General features: G+C 41.9%; 1 protein-coding gene across 1 annotated transcript; it reads right to left on the bottom strand.

Annotated features, from left to right (window-relative positions):
• Window positions 1-1,263: 1,263 nt before the first annotated feature.
• On the bottom strand, window positions 1,264-20,596 carry LOC120717986 (NACHT, LRR and PYD domains-containing protein 3-like). The gene is made up of 4 exons (XM_040006289.1): window positions 20,353-20,596; window positions 14,568-14,763; window positions 1,720-1,893; window positions 1,264-1,507 (listed from the first exon to the last, which is right to left on the bottom strand). Exons 1-4 carry the CDS (start codon window positions 20,594-20,596, stop codon window positions 1,294-1,296), a joined length of 828 nt encoding a protein of 275 aa, XP_039862223.1. The 3' UTR covers window positions 1,264-1,293.
• Between the last annotated feature and the right edge of the window lie 611 nt (window positions 20,597-21,207).

Here is a 21,207-nt window from a genome sequence, read left to right as displayed (position 1 = left end):
AGTATTAGCTCAATAACAATTTCTGCAATTCAATTGTGGACATTCATTTTTAAACCTTGTGTAAAACGATAAAACCTAAAAGTCTCAGTATTATTCTTTGTGCAAACAGCTCTTGCAGGTTACCCCAGACTTAGTAATTAAATAATAATAATAAAATTAACCTTTCCCTTGAGCAGCTGTTCAGGCTACTAAACTCATCCCAGAAATAACAAGTGACACCATTAATAGTGGAGCTACCTTTAACAGGTGAAACTGATTTGACCTATAAGGCTACTGCAGTTACTTCTTATCAGGGTTAGTAGGGAAGACATCTGGATGAGGTAGTTAGTAGTATGTAGTTAGTACCGGGTGAGTCCCCTCCCCCACATCGGCACCAGAACCCTGTATTATCTACAGGGTAAGACGGCCTGTTTTATCAAACTATGGCCATTACTACTGTGATCATTTGCAGCCCAGTGTGCCACTCTCTCTACTGGGATGAACCACCGGAGCTCACCCAGTCATCCCTTTCTCTCAAGAAGAAGTGAAATAAATATATTTATTATGTTACGAGTCTAATATTCTTTAAATAAAACTGTAATGAATAAATCCAGCAAGAAGATTTGGTGGCTCCAAGTGTTGTAGAAGAAAAGATAAACATCTCATTTAGAGAAATCAGCCTTTAAAATTAAGTAAGTAGTGTGAATAAAAAACAAACAGCGAGCCAATCAGCAGTCGCCAATATCCTCCTAATTTCATTCACAAAGAAATCAAATATATATATTATGGGCCCAAAGGAGCATAAATCTTTAAATTAGGCAGTACATGAAGTATTTTTTTAAATAAACAAAGACATGACTATAACAACTTTTAGTAATTCAGAGTCCAATTATCCACTCAAATGTGAATAAAAGTTCACTTGACAGCTTTATAAAAGTTACCTGTTTATACAATAATATAAGTCACATTTCAAATGATCATCTGTGGAAAAGTTTGAATCCTGACCTGAGAGTTTCCACTGCACACTGTGAACTCTTTAGTCCAGCGGACAGAAGCTTCACTCCTGAATCCTGCAGGTCAGAGTTACTCAGGTCCAGCTCTCTCAGACTGGAGGACTGGGAGCTGAGGACTGAGGACAGAGCTTCACAGCTTCTCTCTGACAGGTTACAGCCACCCAGTCTGAAAAATAAAAGGCAGTCTATACAACAAATACTCATGTAGAGCTTGTTAATACATTTCAAAACATTAAATGTTGACTTTCTATTTTTAAAGGAAACATAAACATACTAAGATACGACATCGTATGGATGAACTTTAATTAATAATTCTAAAAACAAATGTTTTCTGATCTGACCTCAGAGTATTCAGTTTACAGTTTAAACGTTGTAGTCCAGCAGACAGAAGCTTCACTCCTGAATCCTGCAGCTTTCTGATACTCAGGTCCAGCTCTGTCAGACTAGAGGACTGCGAGCTGAGAACTGAGGACAGAGCTTCACAGTTTTCCTCTGAGAGTTCACAGATGTTAAGTCTGAAGATAAAAACATGAATAAAGATTGTTGTTAAAGTGTAATCAAGGTGCAATAGCTTATTGTCTTGTGCTGAGCAGGTTAGTAAAACTTCACTTTAACTTGGAAATGAATAAAAATGCCATGAAACAAGGATAACTGGATAAAGACATAAACAAAAACAACATCAAACACACAAACAAACAGAACTAAGCAGAATACAAATTGATCTGACCTCAGAACATCCAGTTTGGTGTGTGGACTCTCCACTGCAGCAGACAGAAGCTTTACTGCTGAAGCCTTCAGGCTGTTGGTACTCAGGTCCAGCTCTCTCAGACTACAGGACTGGGAGCTGACCACTGACAACATATTTTCACAGCCTTCCTCTGAGACGTTACAGCTACTCAGTCTGTGTGAGAAAGGGAAAAAACAAAAACAAAAAAACCCAACAATATATGTGATCAAATTAAATTTGTTTATATGTTGAACCTTTTTTTTAAATTTTATTTTAAACCTATGAGACTATGAGTGCTACCAGTCCAGTGCACATGATTGGTACCTTGATGGTACCTCGCTCAGGGGTACCACAAGGTAGCTATTCGGTGGATTCGACCCCTGACCTTATGATCATGGGGCGACCACTCTGCCTACTGAGCTAATAATTCTGTGTACACTATCATACAATATTAACTAAAACAATTATTTTAGAAAATTGTAGTAATTCAATAATCATTATGCTCATTACCTGTGTATTGTGAGGAACACTGGATTTTAAACACTAGCTGTATAAAACTCTTCCTGTTAAAGGTGTGTATAAAGGAAATGAGCTGAAATCCTGTCTTCCTTCTCTCACCCCAACCGGTCGCAGCAGATGGCCCCGCCCCTCCCTGAGCCTGGTTCTGCCGGAGGTTTCTTCCTGTTAAAAGGGAGTTTTTCCTTCCCACTGTTGCCAAAGTGCTTGCTCATTGGGGGTCATATGATTGTTGGGTTTTTCTCTGTATCTATGAAGTTCCTTGAGGCGACTTTTGTTGTGATTTGGCGCTATATAAATAAAGGCAAGGCAAGGCAAGGCAAGGCAAATTTATTTGTATAGCACAATTCAACAACAAGGTGATTCAAAGTGCTTTACAGAGACATTAGAAACAAAAACAAATAAAAAGCATGATTTAAAATATATTAAAACAAACAAACAAACAAAACAGTATATAAAATCAAAACAGATAAAATCAGAACAGTAGATAAAATCTGTAGTTAATGTAAGTTTTGAAATTTAAGCTTAAAAGTGTGGATTTGGTGCTTTATTCAAATGCAGCTGAGAACAGGTGAGTCTTCAACTTGGATTTAAATAAACTGAGTGTTTCAGCTGATCTGAGGCTTTCTGGGAGTTTGTTCCAGATATAAGGAGCATAAAAGCTGAATGCAGCTTCTCCGTGTCTGGTTCTGACTCTGGGAACTGATAAAAGACCGGATCCAGATGACCTGAGGGATCTGGAAGGTTCATAATGGGTCAGGAGGTCACTGATGTATTTTGGTCCTAAACCATTCAGAGCTTTATAGACCAGCATCAGAACTTTAAAGTCTATCCTCTGACGGACAGGCAGCCAGTGAAAGACCTCAGAGCTGGACTGATGTGGTCCACTTTTTTGGTCTTAGTGAGGACTCGAGCAGCAGAGTTCTGAATGAGCTGTAGTTGTCTGACTGATTTTTTAGGTAGACCTGTAAAGATGCTGTTACAGTAATCAAGCCTACTAAAGATGAATGCATGGACTAGTTTTTCCAGGTCCTGTTGAGACATCAGATCTTTTATCCTTGAGATATTCTTGAGGTGATAGTAAGCTGACTTTGTTATTGTCTTAATGTGTTTTTCTTTTTTTTTTTTTTTTTTTTTTTTTGCCTGTCCCGTTTGGCTCTTTTGCCATCAGAATTGTTGTCTAAAGGCAAAGAAAGATGCCCAACGGATTTACTTTACCAAACTGACCATCCCAGCCTTGCCGTAATGGTCCATTTGATTCACCTTTTATTGTTTATTTTATTTTCACTTACTGAATACGGGACAGACTTGACTGGGGGAAAGAAGGGGAGAAAGAAAGAGGGAAAGAGAAACAGCTGAGAAGAGGGACGGGGGAGAAGGGCAAAAGACAAAAACCAACAGAATGGGCAGAAAAAAAAAAATGCATATATCAATCACCTGGATCACCTGCTGAGAAAGAAAAAAGAAAGCAAGCAGAAGAGAACAAGAGTAATAGAATAAACAACATCACAATGATATATGGGAATATGACAGTAAATACTAAATGTTAAACATTATTGTGCAGCACATAAGATCAACAGAACACAGTGTGCTTTGAGGTAGGAGCCAAAAAGGGTGTAGTTTGTGGGTGTGATCACCCGTGTGTACACCTGTGAGCATGGACGCGCTTGTTTTTTGTTTTTTTAAAAGGTTCCTTCATGTAATAATCTGCTAGAGGGTGTGGGGGGGCCACAGCCCCGTCCTCCAGGGCGTGAAGCAGGTGTGGAGGAGATCAAGACTCCAGACATCCAGAGGCCCCCAGAACACAAGAGACCAAGGAAGACCAACAGAGGGGCAGCTGCGCCACTGTCCCGGAAAGAGCTGAGGAGAGTCCCAGATGAGGGCTCACTCAGCAGCCGCGGAGCAGAAGCCAGGGGGAGTTGCAGTGACGCGCCCGTGAGCTCCGCCGGCAGCCAGCTGCGCCTGAGTGACCGAGCCCCAGGCCGAGAGGCCGGGGGCACCCCACCTCTGAAGTGGCCCGAGCGAGCCCCAGGCTCCAGGCCCCGATAAGCGGCCGCCAAGGAGTGAGCCGGTGTGTACCTGGACGCCCACCCCCCGGACACAAAGAACCACCAACGCACCGATGTCTGAGGGGGTCCGCCACTGGCAGGGGAAGTGGTGGTAGGGGGAGATAGGCCTCCAAACCTTGGAGGGCCTGAGATGTCCCCAGAGAGGTGGCGCCTGACACCCAACCTGACATATAGACACAGACATACAGGCACACACAGATACAAACATCCATTCCCACCCTCATGCTCTCATATGCACTTACTCCACACTCAACCAACGTGGAGACAGACATAAAGAGACGCTGTATACACGATCACACTCCCCAAGCGTACTCTACAAACCGGGTCTAGGTGCCCCCGCCCCTGGAGGGGGGAACTGCACCCAGACCCAGGTGGTGTTTCCCTTTTCCCTGTGGTGGGGGGAGGCAGACCGCCCCGACTCCGCAGCAGCAGGAAGGCTCCACACTCCAGACCGCAGTCGGACGGCCAACTCCTCCTCCTAGCCCCCCTGCTCCAGCAGGTCGCAGGGAACGGGGGTGAGAGAAGACTCCAAACCTCCCTCCACCCGCTCATTGTAATGTTGATGCATGTGTGTTCTAAGGTGCATTTAAAACCCAGGAGGGCATGGAGCTACCTGCCAGAGAGCAGCAGGTAAGCGCATGGTCCCTCCCGCTAGCCCTCAATGTCTACGTGTATTTAAAATTGAGAGGTGGGCAACGATGCCAGGGGTGGGGTGTACACCCTGATGGTACTTTGGACTCCGTGTATCGTGCCCACCCCCAAGATCCTATATGTATGTGTAATGAGAGTGTGAGTAATGTGAATGTCTAAGTTGTGGGATAAAATTGAGGCAGAGGCAGCCAGAAGGGGACAGAGGGGGGGGTAGCCTCCTCTGCACCCTGGTGACATACCCCTACTCCAAGGCCCTGCATGTGTGGGTGGTTGTGGTGGAGCGGGAAGAGGGAGGCAGCTGGAGATGGGGAGGGAAGGAAGGGAGGGGCAAGTGACCCCTCCCTGGGGCCAGCTCCCCCGCTGACCCCAGTAGGCACCCCCATACTCCGCGACCCACCAGGGAAAGGGGGCCCAGGCCCATCCAGACCGGGGCCCAGCGCAGCAGCGCCGCCCGGCCCCACAGAGCCCGGGACAGTCCACCCAACCCCACCACAGAGAAAACTGCACCCACCCCACCATCCACTCATCTTCCAGACTACATAAGACAATAAACACCCAGGCTGAGATCTTCCTCCACCTCTCCTGTATCTCCCCCTCCTGCAGAGGGAGCTCCTGAGGAGAGGAAAGCTCCTGCAAGATGTGACAATCTCCCCCACCAGTTGAAGAGCCCCCCAGGTGGCTCGACGCACCGGCGGCACCCTGCTCCAGGGCTGGGCCCCCATGCACCCACCCGCCCACAACCCCGGCAACACACCAACCAGGACCCAAGCCCCCGAGGCCCGGTCCGGGTCCCAGCCCAGAGACGGAGCGCCCCCAGAACCTCACGCCCATCCCGGACCCACCCAGGGCCAGCCAGGCTACCAGGTCAGTAACCCACGCCCGTCAGCACAGACCCTCCCCTAGCCCCGCTGCACGCAGCCGCGAGGAAACAGTCACCGGAGAGCCAACAGAGCCCCTAACCGGACATGACCGCTACCCCGGGTTGAGCCCCCCAAGGAAGATGCCTCCGGGGAACCCCCCGACGCCCCAAGCCTGTCCCTACCCCCACACCAATCACAACAGTGAAGGCGGGACCAAACTATGACCACCCACCCCCACTAGGTGATGGAGCCGATCAAAGGAGCCCAGAGCAATTGATCTGATGTGGTGGCAGAGGCTGTATCAAGACTAATGTAATCTAATAGATAATTTCTATATTGGTTAGAATTAAGATTATTTTTATTTTTCCAGTTCATGAGGACTGTTTTCTTGGCTATGCATAGGGCAGTGAAAACCATATGGGCGATATTCTTTTCTGAAGTGACATTATCTAAGCTGCCCAACAAACACACTAAGGGGGAAGTTGGAATGTTACATTTCAGACACTTCGATAAGTCTTCACATATCTCGCGCCAAAACTTCTGAACTGGTGGACAGAACCAAAGAGCGTGGATATAATTGTCCGGTGAATTGGTTTGGCAGTGTGAGCAGTTGTTGGTAGACGTAAAGCCCATCTTGAACATCCGATGACCTGTATAGTGTACTCTATGTAATATTTTGTATTGAATTAATTGAAGACTGGGATTTCTAATTAGATGAAAGGTTTTTAAGCAAATCTGAGACCAGAAGTTTAGGTCTAAGTTAACTGATAAATCCGCTTCCCATTTTGCAATAGGAAGTGATATTGATTCATCTGTTTTAGAAAGCATTCTGTATATTTTGGATAGTAATTTGGGGGGTTTAAGAGTAAGAAATTGAACCACACTTGGTGGTGTTTGTAGTTCAACTTGACCCGGTTTAAATTTCTTTTTTACTATGGATTTAATTTGTTGATATTCTAAAAATCTTTTCTTGTTGATCCCATATTGTGTAACTAGTCCGTCAAATGAAATAAATTCTGTTCCTTCTAGTATATGTTCTAAATATTTGATTCCTTTATCACTCCAATCTGAAAAGTTTATCATATTATTGTTTTGTAATATGTCAGGGTTGTTCCAGATAGGTGTACGTTTGCATGGGATTAATGAAGACGCCGTCAATTTTAGAAACTCCCACCATGCTGTCAGAGAAGAGCTGATGTTGATGCTTTTAAAGCATTCATGTCGTTGGATGTTTGAGCTGATAAATGGTAGGTCTGAGATCTCTAGATTATTGCAGAGTGCTTGTTCTACATCTAGCCAAGGTTCATCTAAGAGGGTGTGTTTTAGCCATCCTGAGATAAACTGAAGCCTGTTGGCTAAGAAGTAGTGCTGAAAGTTAGGCAGTTCTAGTCCTCCTTTATCCTTGGTCTTTTGTAGTGTTTTTAAGCTTATACGTGGGGGTTTATTTTTCCAAAGGAATTTGGACATACATGAATCTAGAGATCTGAACCAATCTTGTGGCGGTTTAGTTGGGATCATTGAGAATAAATAATTTATTTTTGGTAAGACCATCATTTTTATAGCGGCAACCCTTCCCATGAGTGATATGGGTAGACATTTCCATCTAGCCAGATCATCTTCTACCTTCTTTAAAAGTGGGATATGGTTTAATTTAGTTAGATCTGCAAGCTTGGGAGAAACATTAATACCTAAATATTTTATATTTCCCGATTGCAGTGGTGTAGAAGAGGAATTATGGAAGGAGCAATTAATCGGTAGGACTGTAGATTTTGACCAGTTAATTGAGTAATCTGATATTCTTGCAAAAGAGTTTATCAAGTCAATCACCCCAGAGATATTGGTTTGTGAATTTTGGAGAAAGAGTAACACATCATCCGCATAAAGGCTGATTTTATGTTCCACGTTCTTGCATTTTATGCCCTTAATTACTGAATTCTGTCTAATTGCTGCTGCTAGTGGTTCAATAAAAATTGCAAATAGTGAAGGGGAGAGTGGGCATCCCTGCCTGGTGCCCCTCAAGAGACAGAAGCTGGAGGATGTCTGGTCATTTGTTCTAACACAAGCTGTTGGGGAATTATATAATATTTTTAACCAGTTTATGAAAGAGGATCCAAAACCAAATTTGTGTAAAGTTGCAAATAGAAATTTCCAGTTAACTCTGTCAAATGCTTTTTCTGCGTCTAAAGAGAATATTGTAGTTTCTAGGTTTTTACTGTATGAGTAGTCTATTAAATTAAGTAATCTACGTGTATTTGTTGATGAGTGCCTACCTTTTATGAAACCAGTTTGGTCAGGATGAATTAAGAGGGGGGTTATTTTCTCCAGTCTCTTTGAGAGAGCTTTGCAGATTATTTTAAGGTCTACATTTATAAGGGATATTGGACGATAGCTTGAGGGATATACAGGGTCTTTGCCTGGTTTTAGCAGGAGATTAATGTTTGCAGAATTCATATTTGATGGAAGTCTGCCCTTTTCTTTAATTTCCAACAACGTTCTGTAGAAAACTGGTGCTAGAATCGACCAGAATTCTTTGTAGAATTCTGCAGGAAAGCCGTCTGGACCTGGAGCCTTATTATTGTGCATACTTATCAGGGCTTCCTGGAGTTCACCTGGTGTCAGTGGTGAATCCAGTGCCATTGCTTGAGTGTCCAATAATTTTGGAAGAGTTATGTTGTCCAAAAACTGATCAATTTCTTTTTTAGATGGGTTTATTTGTGGTGAATACAACGTTTTATAGAAATCCCTGAAAATGTTGTTTATTTGTATCGGTTCATATAATGTGTTCCCAGATGAATCTTGAACAGCACATATAGTTGTTTTTTCTTTATTTATTTTTAGCTGGTTTGCTAGAAATTGACCGGATTTATTACCATGTTCATAATTTTGTAGGCGTAGTCTTTGTACTAAGAATTTTGTTTTTTTATCAATTATCTCATTTAATTCTAGTTTTGTTTTGCGTATTTTGTTCAATGTTTCCTGATCTTGGTGGGACGCGTAGGCTTCTTCTAGTGATTTGATGTTTTTTTCTAATTCCTGAATATTTTTGTTTTCTTTTTTCTTTTTATGTGATGAGAAAGAAATTATTTTACCTCTCATCACAGCTTTCCCTGCTTCCCATAGAACAGAAGCTGATGTTTCGGGAGTGTCATTATAGTTCAAATATGAAGTCCACTCTTTTTTAAAATATTTAATAAAGTCTTCATCTTTAAGTAGTGATATATTAAATCTCCAGTTTTTTCTTGGCGTAATATTATTCTTGTGCATTAGTGTTAAAGATACAGGACCATGATCGCTGACAGCTATAGGGTGAATCTCAGTGTCTGAAATGTCGTTCAGCAGTGAGCTGCTGACCAAAAGATAATCCAGACGAGAGTAGGAGTGATGGACATGTGAGAAAAAAGTATATTCCTTACTGGTGGGGTGAAGGGAGCGCCATGCATCGCAAAGACCAAAGTCGCTCATATATTGTTTGATTATATTTGTGGACTGCCAATTACGCTGAGTTCCCGCTGTATTGAGCCTATCCATGTCTTCATTTAGTCCAAGGTTGAGGTCGCCTCCAAGAACAAGTGTGCCATCTAAGTGTTCAGAGAGTGCACTGAAAAAACCGTGAAAGAATGAGGGATCATCAACATTTGGACCATATACACTTGCAATACATAGCTTTTTATCAAGTATAGATAGTTTAATGATTAAGAATCTACCCTCTGGATCTATAACTGTATCGAGTACTGTGAAATTAATATTTTTATGTATTAAAATTGCTACTCCCCTTTGTCTAGAATTATAACAAGCTGAGAACACATTAGGAAACTCAGGTGTTTTAAGTTCATTCGAACCTCTAAGAGGTCTGTGGGTCTCTTGTAATAGGACAACATCCGCCTGTAGTTTTTTGAGTTGGTTAAATATTTTTAACCTCTTTTCTCTGGAGCCAGCTCCATTTATATTCCATGTAATGAACCTCAGTGTACCCATAGATGTTTGTGTATAACTAGGGATGTATGCTGTGTGCGTCGCTTAGACAGGTGGAGAGAATACGTCACTTGTTCATAAATAAAGAGAAGGAGAGAGAGAAAAAATGTGTGGCGAGATGCTCCCTGAGTCTGACTTTGTGTATGTGTATGCATAGTTACTAATATGAGTAGGCTTGGCTTAAGTGTGTGTGTATCTTATATGACTGTGTGCGCTGTCTGACTGAAGTAAATGTGCTGCCGTTGAGCGCATGGTGCGTATGTGTCGAAATAAAGGATGTTTGTGGATGAGTGTCGAAGCAGGTGATCGAGGCAGTAAAAGGAATAAAGAAAGAAACCAAGGACAGGGGTGAGCAGCATAAAACCAAGAGGGGGAAAAGAGAGGAGGAAAAAAAAAAGAGAAAAAAAACAAAAAAAACAAAACGTAAACATTCCAATGAAATCACTGACGGAGAGTGACGGTGTTAATTCTGCTATGAAATCACACTTTAAGATGCGATTTGATACCGGTAAGTTAAACAGATGTTAATGCAAGTTAGTGTGAGTGGATAGGGAAAGGGTGCAGCTGATTCTTATCTGGTGTGAGGTTAATACAGCCACGGAGTGATGTTGGGGTCGCGGTGGAGCTGTCCGTCCACGTACAGCCGGTCCACAGCGATGACAGCGCGGGAGCCCTTCTGGATGAAGCCGCGTCGGATTGGGAAGAGGACCCTGCGTCGTTCCAAGATCTCTTTGGGAAACTGGTCGTTCACGCTGAAGTCCGTTCCTTTTAATTCCCTGCCGCGGCTTTTCACATGTTGCTTTTGTTTGAAGTGGCCGAATTTGGCCACGATAGGACGTGGTCTCCCGGCTGTAGCCCGAATGGGGCCGAGGCGATGTACCCGATCGAAGACGATGTTCTTCACAGTGTCCTCCGGCAGCTTCAGGTGGGTTTTGATGAAGCTTTTTACCGTGGTCTCCGCGTCCTCTCCAGCGGCTTCTGGAATACCAGAAAATACCAGATTATCACGCATGCTACGAGCTTGTAGATCGATAACTGTTTCTTTTATTTTTTTATTTTCTCTATTGAGCTGGGTAACATTATCTGTGAGACATTTCACCGACTCCCTTAGCGTGGCATTTTCAGCAGCAAGCGTTTCCACCTGCTGCTGGCTGTACTCCAGGGATTCTCGCAAGCATTTAAATTCTCGGTGAAGAATCTCCACCAAGGACAGCCTTGCGTCGAAACTGGACAATCGCTTGTCGATTGACTCCAATATGTCGGCAATATCTTTGCCGGCTGGCGATGTTGAGCCGGGGGAATCTACCGGGCGTTGTCTTTTCGACGACGGCGTCTCAGCTTTGGCCGGGGAAGCTGCACACGGGCCCTTCTTCATCACGAGATCCTGAAAGCACTGATCAATATAATCTTGGAGAGTCTCTAAACTCTCCTCGTTGTTCTCCAGGGTGTTGGAGATTATTTAGACAAATAGTGTTAGTTATAAGACAATTGATAAGTGTATTTGGTAATGCTGAAGCTTAAATGAATTTGTTCAAATCTAAACTACCATTTGCTTTAATTTTCCGCCAAAATCTCCGGCGTCTGACGTCAGTTACAACATGAGTCGCTTACCTTGTCCGTCACTTCCGTCACTTACTCACCTCCCCTCACTTACTCACCTCCCCTCACTTACTCACCTCCCCTTAATGTGTTTTTCTAAGTTTAGGTCTGCATCCATCACTACACCCAAATTTCTCGCCTGGTTTGTGGTTTTTAGATGTACAGATTGAAGTTCTCTGGTGACCTGTAATTGTTTTTCTTTGGCGCCAAAGACTATTACCTCAGTTTTGTTTTTGTTTAGCTGGAGAAAATTGTACGGGGCCTTGGTCTCCTGGTGACATTGTGATATATATTTGTGTGTCATCTGCATAGCTATGATAGTTTATTTTGTTGTTCTTTACAACCTGTGCCAGTGGGAGCATGTAAATGTTAAACAGAAGGGGTCCCGAGATGGAACCTTGGGGAACTGCACATGTGATACTTGTCTGCTCAGATGTGAAATTACCTATTGATACAAAGTATTTCCTGTTTTCTAAGTATGTCTTGAACCAGTTTAGTACAGTTCCTGAAAGACCTGTCCAGTTCTCCAGTCGTTTGAGTAATATGTTGTGGTCAACTGTATCAAATGCTGCACTGAGATCCAGTAAAACTAAGACTGACATTTTTCCACTGTCTGTATTCAGACATATGTCATTAAACACTTTGGTCAGAGCGGTTTCAGTGCTGTGGTTCTGTCTAAAACCTGACTGGAAGGCATCGTAGCAGTTATTCTGTTTTAAGAAGTAACTGAGCTGTTGAGAAACTGCTTTTTCAATTATCTTACTTAAAAATGGGAGATTTGAGATTGCCCTGTAGTTGTTCATTTGTGTCTTGTCAAGATTGTCCTTTTTCAGTATAGGTTTGATTACAGCAGTTTTTAGTGATTCTGGAAACACACCTGATAATAAAGAAAAGTTGACGATCTGTAACAGGTCTGACTCTAAAGTCTTTGAGACCTTTTTGAAAAAACTTGTTGGCAGGACATCTAAACAGCAGGAGGAGTTCAGTTGACCTAAGATGTCCTCCAGGTCTTTGCTGTTAATCGGGTGAAACTGTTTCATGGTGTTTAAACAGTTTTTTGGTGGACACAGTACATATCCTGGATCTGCTGTTGATGTACCAATTGCTTGTCTAATTTTTTGGATTTTTTCTGTGAAGAATTTGGCAAAGTCATTGCAGGCCATGGGCGAATGAAGTTCAGCTGCCACTGACACAGGAGGGTTTGTTAGCTTGTCAACTGTAAAAAATAAGACCCGAGCATTATGGCTTTTTTTAGTGATGATGTCAGAGAAGTAGGACCTCCTTGCACTCCTCAGTTGTAAATTATAATTGTGAAGTTTCTCTTTATAGATGTCATAGTGAACCTGCTCAGCTTTCCTACACTCTCTTTTTTCATTTTTCACCAGTGTGGAGTTTCTCCATGGAGACTTTTTCCTTCCAGAGATAACCTTCACCTTAATGGGAGCAATAGTGTCCATTACATTTAACATGTTAGCATTGAAGCTATTGACGAGCTCATTGACTGACCCTCTGGACAGGTCAGGTGTTAATGGGAAGACCTGCTTAAAAATTGCACTACTGTGTTCAGTTATACACCGTTTTGTGATCACTGCTGTTGATATATTTGTGTGGGCTGAGATTTTACTTTCAAAGAAAACACAGTAATGATCAGACACGCCCACATCAGACACAGTAACCTTTGAAATGCTCAGGCCCTTGGAGATCAGTAGGTCAAGAGTGTGTCCTCTATTATGTGTGGCCTCTTTTACATGCTGAGTCAGCCCAAAGTTGCCCAGAGTGTTACTCAGGTCTTTAGTCCCTTTGTCCTGAGGGTTGTCCACATGGATGTTAAAATCCCCAACAATAATTACACAGTCAAAATCAACACAGATCACAGACAGCAGTTCACTGAGGTCATTAAAAAAGTCTGTGCAGTATTTGGGAGGCCTGTAAACATTAAGAAACGCAACTTTGGATGGGGCCTTCAGCTGTAAAGCCACATATTCAAAAGACTGAAAACTTCCAGGAGATAGCTGCTTACATTGAAATGATTCATTAAATAAGACAGCAACCCCTCCTCCTCTCCTGCTAGCCCTGGCCTCACTGATAAAACTGTAGTTAGGAGGGGTCGTCTCGATGAGAACAGCTCCACTGTTACTTTGGTCCAACCAAGTTTCAGTTAAAAACATAAAATCAAGGCTGTGCTCAGTGATTAAATCATTAATTAAAAATGTTTTCCCAGCTAAAGATCTAACGTTTAATAAAGCCAACTTAAGTGTTTTAGAGGCATTACTTGTCCCCTCGTGTTTGGGAGCAGTCTGTGGCACACAAGGTATGTTTACTATGTTTAAAGATCTTTTAGAGTGCACCTCTCTGTGTTTTGACCAGGCCACATGTCTCCTTCTGTCACCTAAAAGTACAGAGATTTTAATAAAATTGAATTGAATTGAAAATGCAAACTTCATGGAGAATGTTTGCTGTCAGGATATATCAATGATAAAGCAGAAACCCATCCAGTCTCTTCCACTAAGACCACAGAGGGACAGACAACCACTCTCACTCACACCTGCATGAAGTTTAGATCACCAGGTAACCTAACTGCATGTCTGTGGACAGTGGGAGGAAACCGTAGAGAGTAATTCTGTGGGAACACTGGTTATGGAAGCCTTACAGTTACACATATGGTTACTGACAATAAACACGACCTTAGAGGCAATTTCAGTAATGAAGACCGAGTTTCTCCCTCCATACAGGATGAAAACATGACATCACAGCAGAGATTTATATTTAAAAAGTGAGAGTGTGCACTGAAAGTGAGATACAAACTTGAACTTAAATTACGAACATCAGAAAAAGATGTAGGTGAAGTCTGGTAGCTGAAGTTTGTGCATTAGAATAAAACAACCAAACTCCTGGAGTTGGAGACAAGTGAACAAGCTGAGGATAATAAACCTGTCAGAGGGGCTGAAGCATCAGAGCTCTTATAGGCTGGGTCTGGATTGTCCTTTGATAAGAGTTACAGAACAAAGTGTGTTTTAGAAATGCTGGAGTTAAACATTAAAACTACCATATATTTACTGAGTGACTGATGATCATTTAATTCACTATTTAAAAAAAAATGTTACAGTGCTCTTTGAACTCAGCATTTCTGATTTATTTCCCATGATTTTAACAATGAAGCGATGACAACATGTTTACTTACAGAGCTTTGTTGGAGGCTTTGACCACTGGCAGCATTCTCAGAAGAGCCTCCTCTGAAGCAGAGTATTTCTTGAAGTCAAACTCATCCAGATCTTCTTCTGATGACAGTAAGATGAAGGTCAGAGCTGAGCACTGAGCAGGAGACAGTTTACCTGTGGAGAGACTTCCTGAAGCCCTGTATTGTTGGATCTCCTCCACTAGAGAACGATCATTCAGTTCATTCAGACAGTGGATCAGATTGATGCTTTTCTCTGCAGACAGATTCTCACTGAGCTCCACCTTGATGTACTGGACTGTTTCCTGATTGGTCTGTGAGTTACTTCCTGTCTGTGTCATCAGACCTCGTAAGAGAGTCTGATTGGTCTGCAGGGAAAGACCCAGAAGGAAGCGGAGGAACAAGTCCAGGTGTCCATTTGGACTCTGTAAGGCCTTGTTCACAGCACTCTGGTAGAAGTGTTTCTCTGCAGATTCTCCTGTTTCAGACTTCTGGGAGGTTTGTTGTTGTTCTTCCAGCAGATTGAGTCCAGAGTTGATGAAGGTCAGATGGACATGAAGAGCAGCCAGAAACTCCTGAACACTCAGATGGATGAAGCAGAACACCTTGTCCTGGTACAGTCCTCTCTCCTCTTTAAAGATCTGTGTGAACACTCCTGAGTACACTGAGGCTGCTCTGATATCGATGTCACACTCTGACAGGTCTGATTCATAGAAGATCAGGTTTCCTTTCTGCAGCTGATCAAAAGCCAGTTTTCCCAGAGACTCCATCATCTTCCTGCTCTCTGGACTCCAGTGTGGATCTGTCTCAGCTCCTCCATCATACTTGACCATCTTCACTTTGGCCTGAACCACCAGGAAGTGGATGTACATCTCAGTCAGGGTCTTGGGCAGCTCTCCTCCCTCTCTGGTTTCCAGCACATCCTCCAGAACTGTAGCAGTGATCCAGCAGAAGACTGGGATGTGACACATGATGTGGAGGCTTCGTGATGTCTTGATGTGGGAGATGATCCTGCTGGCCTGCTCCTCATCTCTGAATCTCTTCCTGAAGTACTCCTCCTTCTGTGGGTCAGTGAACCCTCTGACCTCTGTCACCATGCCAACACAGTCAGGAGGGATCTGATTGGCTGCTGCAGGTCGTGTGGTTATCCAGAGGCGAGCAGAGGGAAGCAGTTTCCCCCTGATGAGGTTTATCAGCAGCACATCCACTGAGGTAGACTTTCAAGGGTCAGTTAGGATTGTAGTTTTGTGGAAGTCGACACTCATCCAGACCATCAAAGATGAACACAACCTGGAAGTCTTCAAAGCTGCAGATTCCTGCTCCTTTGGTTTCAGTAAAGAAGCGATGAACAAGTCCCACCAAGCTGAACTTTTCCTCTTTCAGCACATTCAGCTCTCTGAAAGTGAATGGAAATATGAACTGGATGTCCTGGTTGGCTTTGTCTTCAGCCCAGTCCAGGCTGTATTTCTGTGTTAAGACTGTTTTCCCATTGCCAGCCACTCCCTTTGTCAGCACTGTTCTGATTGGTTCATCTCTTCCAGGTGAGGCTTTAAAGATGTCTTCTTGTCTGATTGTTGTTTCTGGTCTGTCTGGTTTCCTGGATGCTGTTTCAATCTGTCTGACCTCATGTTCATCATTGACCTCTGCAGTCCCTCCCTCTGTGATGTAGAGCTCTGTGTAGATCTGATTCAGGAGGGTTGGGTTTCCTGCTTTAGCGATGCCCTCAAACACACACTGGAACTTCTTCTTCAGGGTGGATTTAAGGTTACGCTGACAACGTCCACTGGGAGTTCCTTTAGAAATAAAGAAAAATATATATATTGAATTTAAGTACTTATCAAGGGTACATGACCATTTCTTTCCTGCCCAAATTAAGTGCTTGTGAAGAATCAGGTCAAGTTCTTGCAACATTATGAAATTTTAGTTTTTCCATTAGCTGATATATTTATAGATATCTTCTTACTGCTCAGTAGACGATCAGCCTGCTTATTCAGCTTCATTCTCTTCAGGATGTTTGCTGTGATCTTCACAAATGACTCCTTGCTTGAATTATTATAGTTGAACTTTTTCATTTGTTTTGAATCGAGTTTAGGCTCACACTTTTGATATGACTCTAGAAAAACAAACAAAAACATAATAACAGATCCATCACAGTATTATTAAGCTGTTGCATGGTTTGTTTTTTGTGTGTCTGTCTTTTTCTTCACCATCATGTGTAACTGAAGCCTTTTTTGTATTTATTAATAATTCACCATCACATCCTGTCAGATGTTTAAGTTACTTCATGAGAAATTTTAACTAAGTACATGGGTGTTAAAGTAATGTTTTTCTGTATATCTAACCAGTTTGTAGACATCAAAGGCCTGTTTATTTTTTATTTTAGCAAAACATCCTCTGAGGCAAGAATAAATCAACTAATTAGCAAAAACAAAAGAAAGAAAACAATTCAATTCGATTTGAATCTGGGAAATTTTGACAGTCAGAAATCAGTACATTTACATATTTTTGTATCTATAAAAAGGAAGCTGACACATGCAAGACTTTATCAAAGGTGTGAGCATCACAACAGATGCCTTTGTGTCAAAGTAGCTGAAGATAAAACATGAAGGTGATTTTCCAGGCCTGGGATTTTATATTCTGCAGTACATCAAAAATGAAAGAAAATCTTGCGTGCTGCACAATATCGTTTATTATTTAGTAACTATTGATATCTACTGCTAGCTAGTTTATTGTGATGGTGCTTTTTTTTGTTATTATGTTGCTCTTTGTTGTTTGCTTTCTCCTCTGTTTTTTTTTCTCCATACAGGTGACCCAGGAGTTTTTTTTGTTTTTTTTGTTTTTTTTCTCTCTTCCCCCCTTCTCACCATCTCTTCTCCCCTTTGGTTTTCTTTCTTTCTCTCCCTCTCTTTCTTTCATTCTTTCTCCCTGTCCTATCCCACAGTCATGTCTGTCCCGTTTGTAGCAACTGAAAATAAAATAAATTCACAATTATAATAAAGGTCAATCAAATGGACCAATATGGCAAGGCCATGATGATCCACTTGGTAAAATAAATCCGCTTGGCATCTTTCTTGGCCTCAAGACAACAATTCTGATGGCTATAGATCCAAACGGGACAAAAAAAACAAAACAAAAAAAAAACGAAAGAAAACCATTAATCAACATATGAACGTTACCTCTGATGTTACAGCGGTTTTATTAGAGACACGGCTGAGCGTTTTGCATAATTTTAAAAAGTTTAAATTTGTTCAGTATTGAACGGCAGAAATTAGGTTTTCTTTTCGGAAGAATGTAAAAGGAAAAAAAAACAGCAGCAGACAGGCTGTAAACAATGGTAGACTTGTGCGTAACAAGCAAGCGAATAATGCAGAAAACAGATTTTTAGACGGGAAACTGTTCTTGAAGTACAGAGAGAGAGAGAGAGAGAGAGAGAGCTGTGCATGAAGTGTGATTTTATTGTGGTGGAAGCAAAACAGTAAAAGTCAGAGGGAATTCATGATGATTGATTGATTGATTGATTGATTGATTGATTGATTGATTGGTAATTTATTTCAACATGTGAACAATATACAGGTACATTTAGAAATGAAAATAAGAGAGAAAAAAATACTATACAAAATACATACAAAAAAACGTTCTGATTAATTTACATGTTGAAAGGGAGTGGGAAGAAGTAAACACTTATTTAATCCCACCCCTTTGCCATAAATTATCAGTTAATATTTAGTCAGCTTCCTTACTGATATAATGATGTTTATGTTGCTGCTGGTTCGGTCAGTATTGTTTGGAGAGAGATCAAACTAACAGCTTTAGAATCAGCACAAAAAGGATGTGAACACAAAGCACGGACCCGCCGACACACCAGAATCAGCGAGCTGTCGGCTTTCAGCCCCGACCGTGTCCGTGCCATCAGGTGAGAAAGGCGACATCTCACTGATTCTGGTCCGCGCTGTGTGTTTACGTCTTTGTGCAGAATCCGTGTTCCTGCTCTCATTTACTGTCTTGGCTGTTTGATGGTTGTTGAAATTTTGTGAGGTTTCACCTGAGATTCTGGCGTTTCGGGCAAAATAAATTTAGATTAAAAATCGATTCAGGATTTTAATGAATCGATTTCACGTCATCCAAGCCAGAATCGATTTTAATCGATAAATCGATTATAAAAACCCACCCCTAATTATTACCAACCTTGGGTTTAATTTGGACAGTGATTTTAAACTGGAAAGTAAATTATAATTGTTGTCTAGTTTTTCAAAGTATAGCGTTTTTTATTTTAGGCAACTGACAGCAGTGAAATGTTTTCTTTCAAATTCAACATTTTTATTTGTCACACACACAACCACACACACAATACAACATGTGGTTTCTAGGCAGCACTTTGAAACAGTGATCCATACTTTTATTTCATCCCATCTGGACTACTGTGATTGACTTTATGTGGGAGTCAGTCATTACTCTCGCATGCTCAGCTGGTTCAAAACACCGCTGCATGAAGAACCTATAAAAGAGAGCATGTTACCCCTGTCTTAGCCTCGCTCCACTGGCAGCCTGTATATTTTAGAGTTCATTTTAAAATTGTTGTGTTTAGTTTTACATTTTTCACAGTCTTGCCCTGCCTTACCTTCTTCACGCCTACACACCTCATCAGTCAGCTGACCAGCTCACTCAGATATCCTTCTCTATCATTGTTCATAAGTTATGGACTAACTTGCTGTTACATGTTAGAGAGCCCCCTTCACTGTCTACTTCAAAAACACATCTTAAAACCCATTTTATTCTTTTTGACCCAGTGAGACTCGGTCTGTTTTAGTTATTTGACCTTTTTTATTGTTTTTTTATATCACATGTATTGTTATTATTTAGTATCAATGTACAGCACTTTGTGTCACCTATGGCTGTTTTAAAGTGTATTATAATTAAAGATAGTAGGTAGGTAACTGCTGTTATACTTATGGGCAACTGTTCATTAACTGGGGCTCAGAGCTTAGTTACACTGCAGAGCTGAGGATACAGAGATACCACATGGAAACAACCTGAGTTCCTATTGGTCAATGCAGGCTTCGTGTGTTTCTACCTTACCAATGGCTCCTGAGACAAACTAAGGAATTATTACCTTGTGATAAACAGGATGAAGATGCCTGGCCTGAGGGTTTCCCTGTTGGAGTAAAGTGCACCATGAATAAGGAACAGTTTGTTTAACAATGAATACATGGCATTGCATGGCTTCAAAATACTCTAAATATAATCTCCAAAAGTTGATTCTGTTCATCTGGACGTAGTGTTTTCTGGGAGAAACGTGTCGTCACTCACCCAGGTGACTTCTTCAGTCTCAGCTGACTGCAGGTTTCAATCTTATAAACAGTACATTTGGATATTGACTGAAACCAGCCCACTGAAGGAACAATGGGCTGGGAGGTCAGTTTCTTCATTGTAATTAAGCAAAATCTCATGACCACTGATTAACAACCACTGATGGCCACGAGTCCCATTGACAGATTTGGGGAATGGCTGCAATCACAGCATGTAAGATGGTGACATGTACGAAACGTTTCTCCCACTGAAAACGCTACATTCAGATGAAAAAACAAATCAACTTTTGGAGATTTACTTACCTGCATGATTGAGCATGCATCAAGATGTCTAAATATAATATTTGTACTCAAACAAATTTAGAAGAGAAAAGACACACAATTGAAAGTTCAGACTAAAACAGCCTCAGTTTTCCATCCATAAACTGTGACAGTGTTGTCCTGATACTGCACTGAGTGTTTCATGTCTTTTTTCTCTGACTGACCTTCATTCATCTTCTTTAAAATCAACTCCGCCACCTCCATTACATGGTGAGTAGTGTATGTCTCCACCATAAGATCCACTGTTCCATGACGTCCATCCTTCCTTGCGTTCTCCAGTCGGCTCTTTTTGATGGTTGTGAAATCACCTCCGGGTCCTTTTTCCAGGTACCAGTGGAAGAGTTTCAGCTCCTCTTCTCCCAAATCTTCCAGCCTGTTCAACAACTGCTCCTCAACAGATTTTTCCATCTTTCAACTGTAAAACATGAGAGAGAACATGAATCTCATCACATGTCCAATGTATTTACTTATTTAGAGTATTTTGAGTTTGAGCAGTTTGAGTTCAGGTTTTGTTCTCAGAGCTTTTATTGAGCCATAATGTCTCCTTTTACCTCTTGAGCCCCAGCGCCCCCAGTACAAAGGGGGTGAACTGCCGTTTAACCCTCCAGCTCTCAGGTCTTTTTATGCAAATATGGACAGTATCCACAAAACAAGCTCAAGAATTCGCCCAAAGAATTCCACATCAGCTCACACACACTTTATACCTGCAGAGGAAACACAAATCATTCATGTGCACATCAGATGAAAATCCTCCTTTCATCATGTGTGCTGTCCAATTATCAGCTGCTTCTTTCTGCTTCATCTCAGTGTCAGCCGGATGCAGTAAGACAGCAGTGTGAGGCAGAGGAAGCTAGCCATCAGCTGCTCTGCTATCAGTCCACTACATGTCACCCGTCTTAGAGAAAGTTTTAACTAATTCTGTTTCTCTGTTACTAAATAACGTTTTTAGGGGAAGACATGGATGTGTACCCTTCAAATTATCTGCTTTTAAAACATATTTTGCAACGTATTCATCATCC

This window comes from Simochromis diagramma, unplaced genomic scaffold (genome assembly GCF_900408965.1).
Source record: "Simochromis diagramma unplaced genomic scaffold, fSimDia1.1 OVJJ01000407.1, whole genome shotgun sequence".
NCBI lineage: Eukaryota > Metazoa > Chordata > Actinopteri > Cichliformes > Cichlidae > Simochromis > Simochromis diagramma.
Note: the sequence above shows the minus strand (reverse complement) of the source record. Positions and strands in the feature narration are given on the sequence as shown.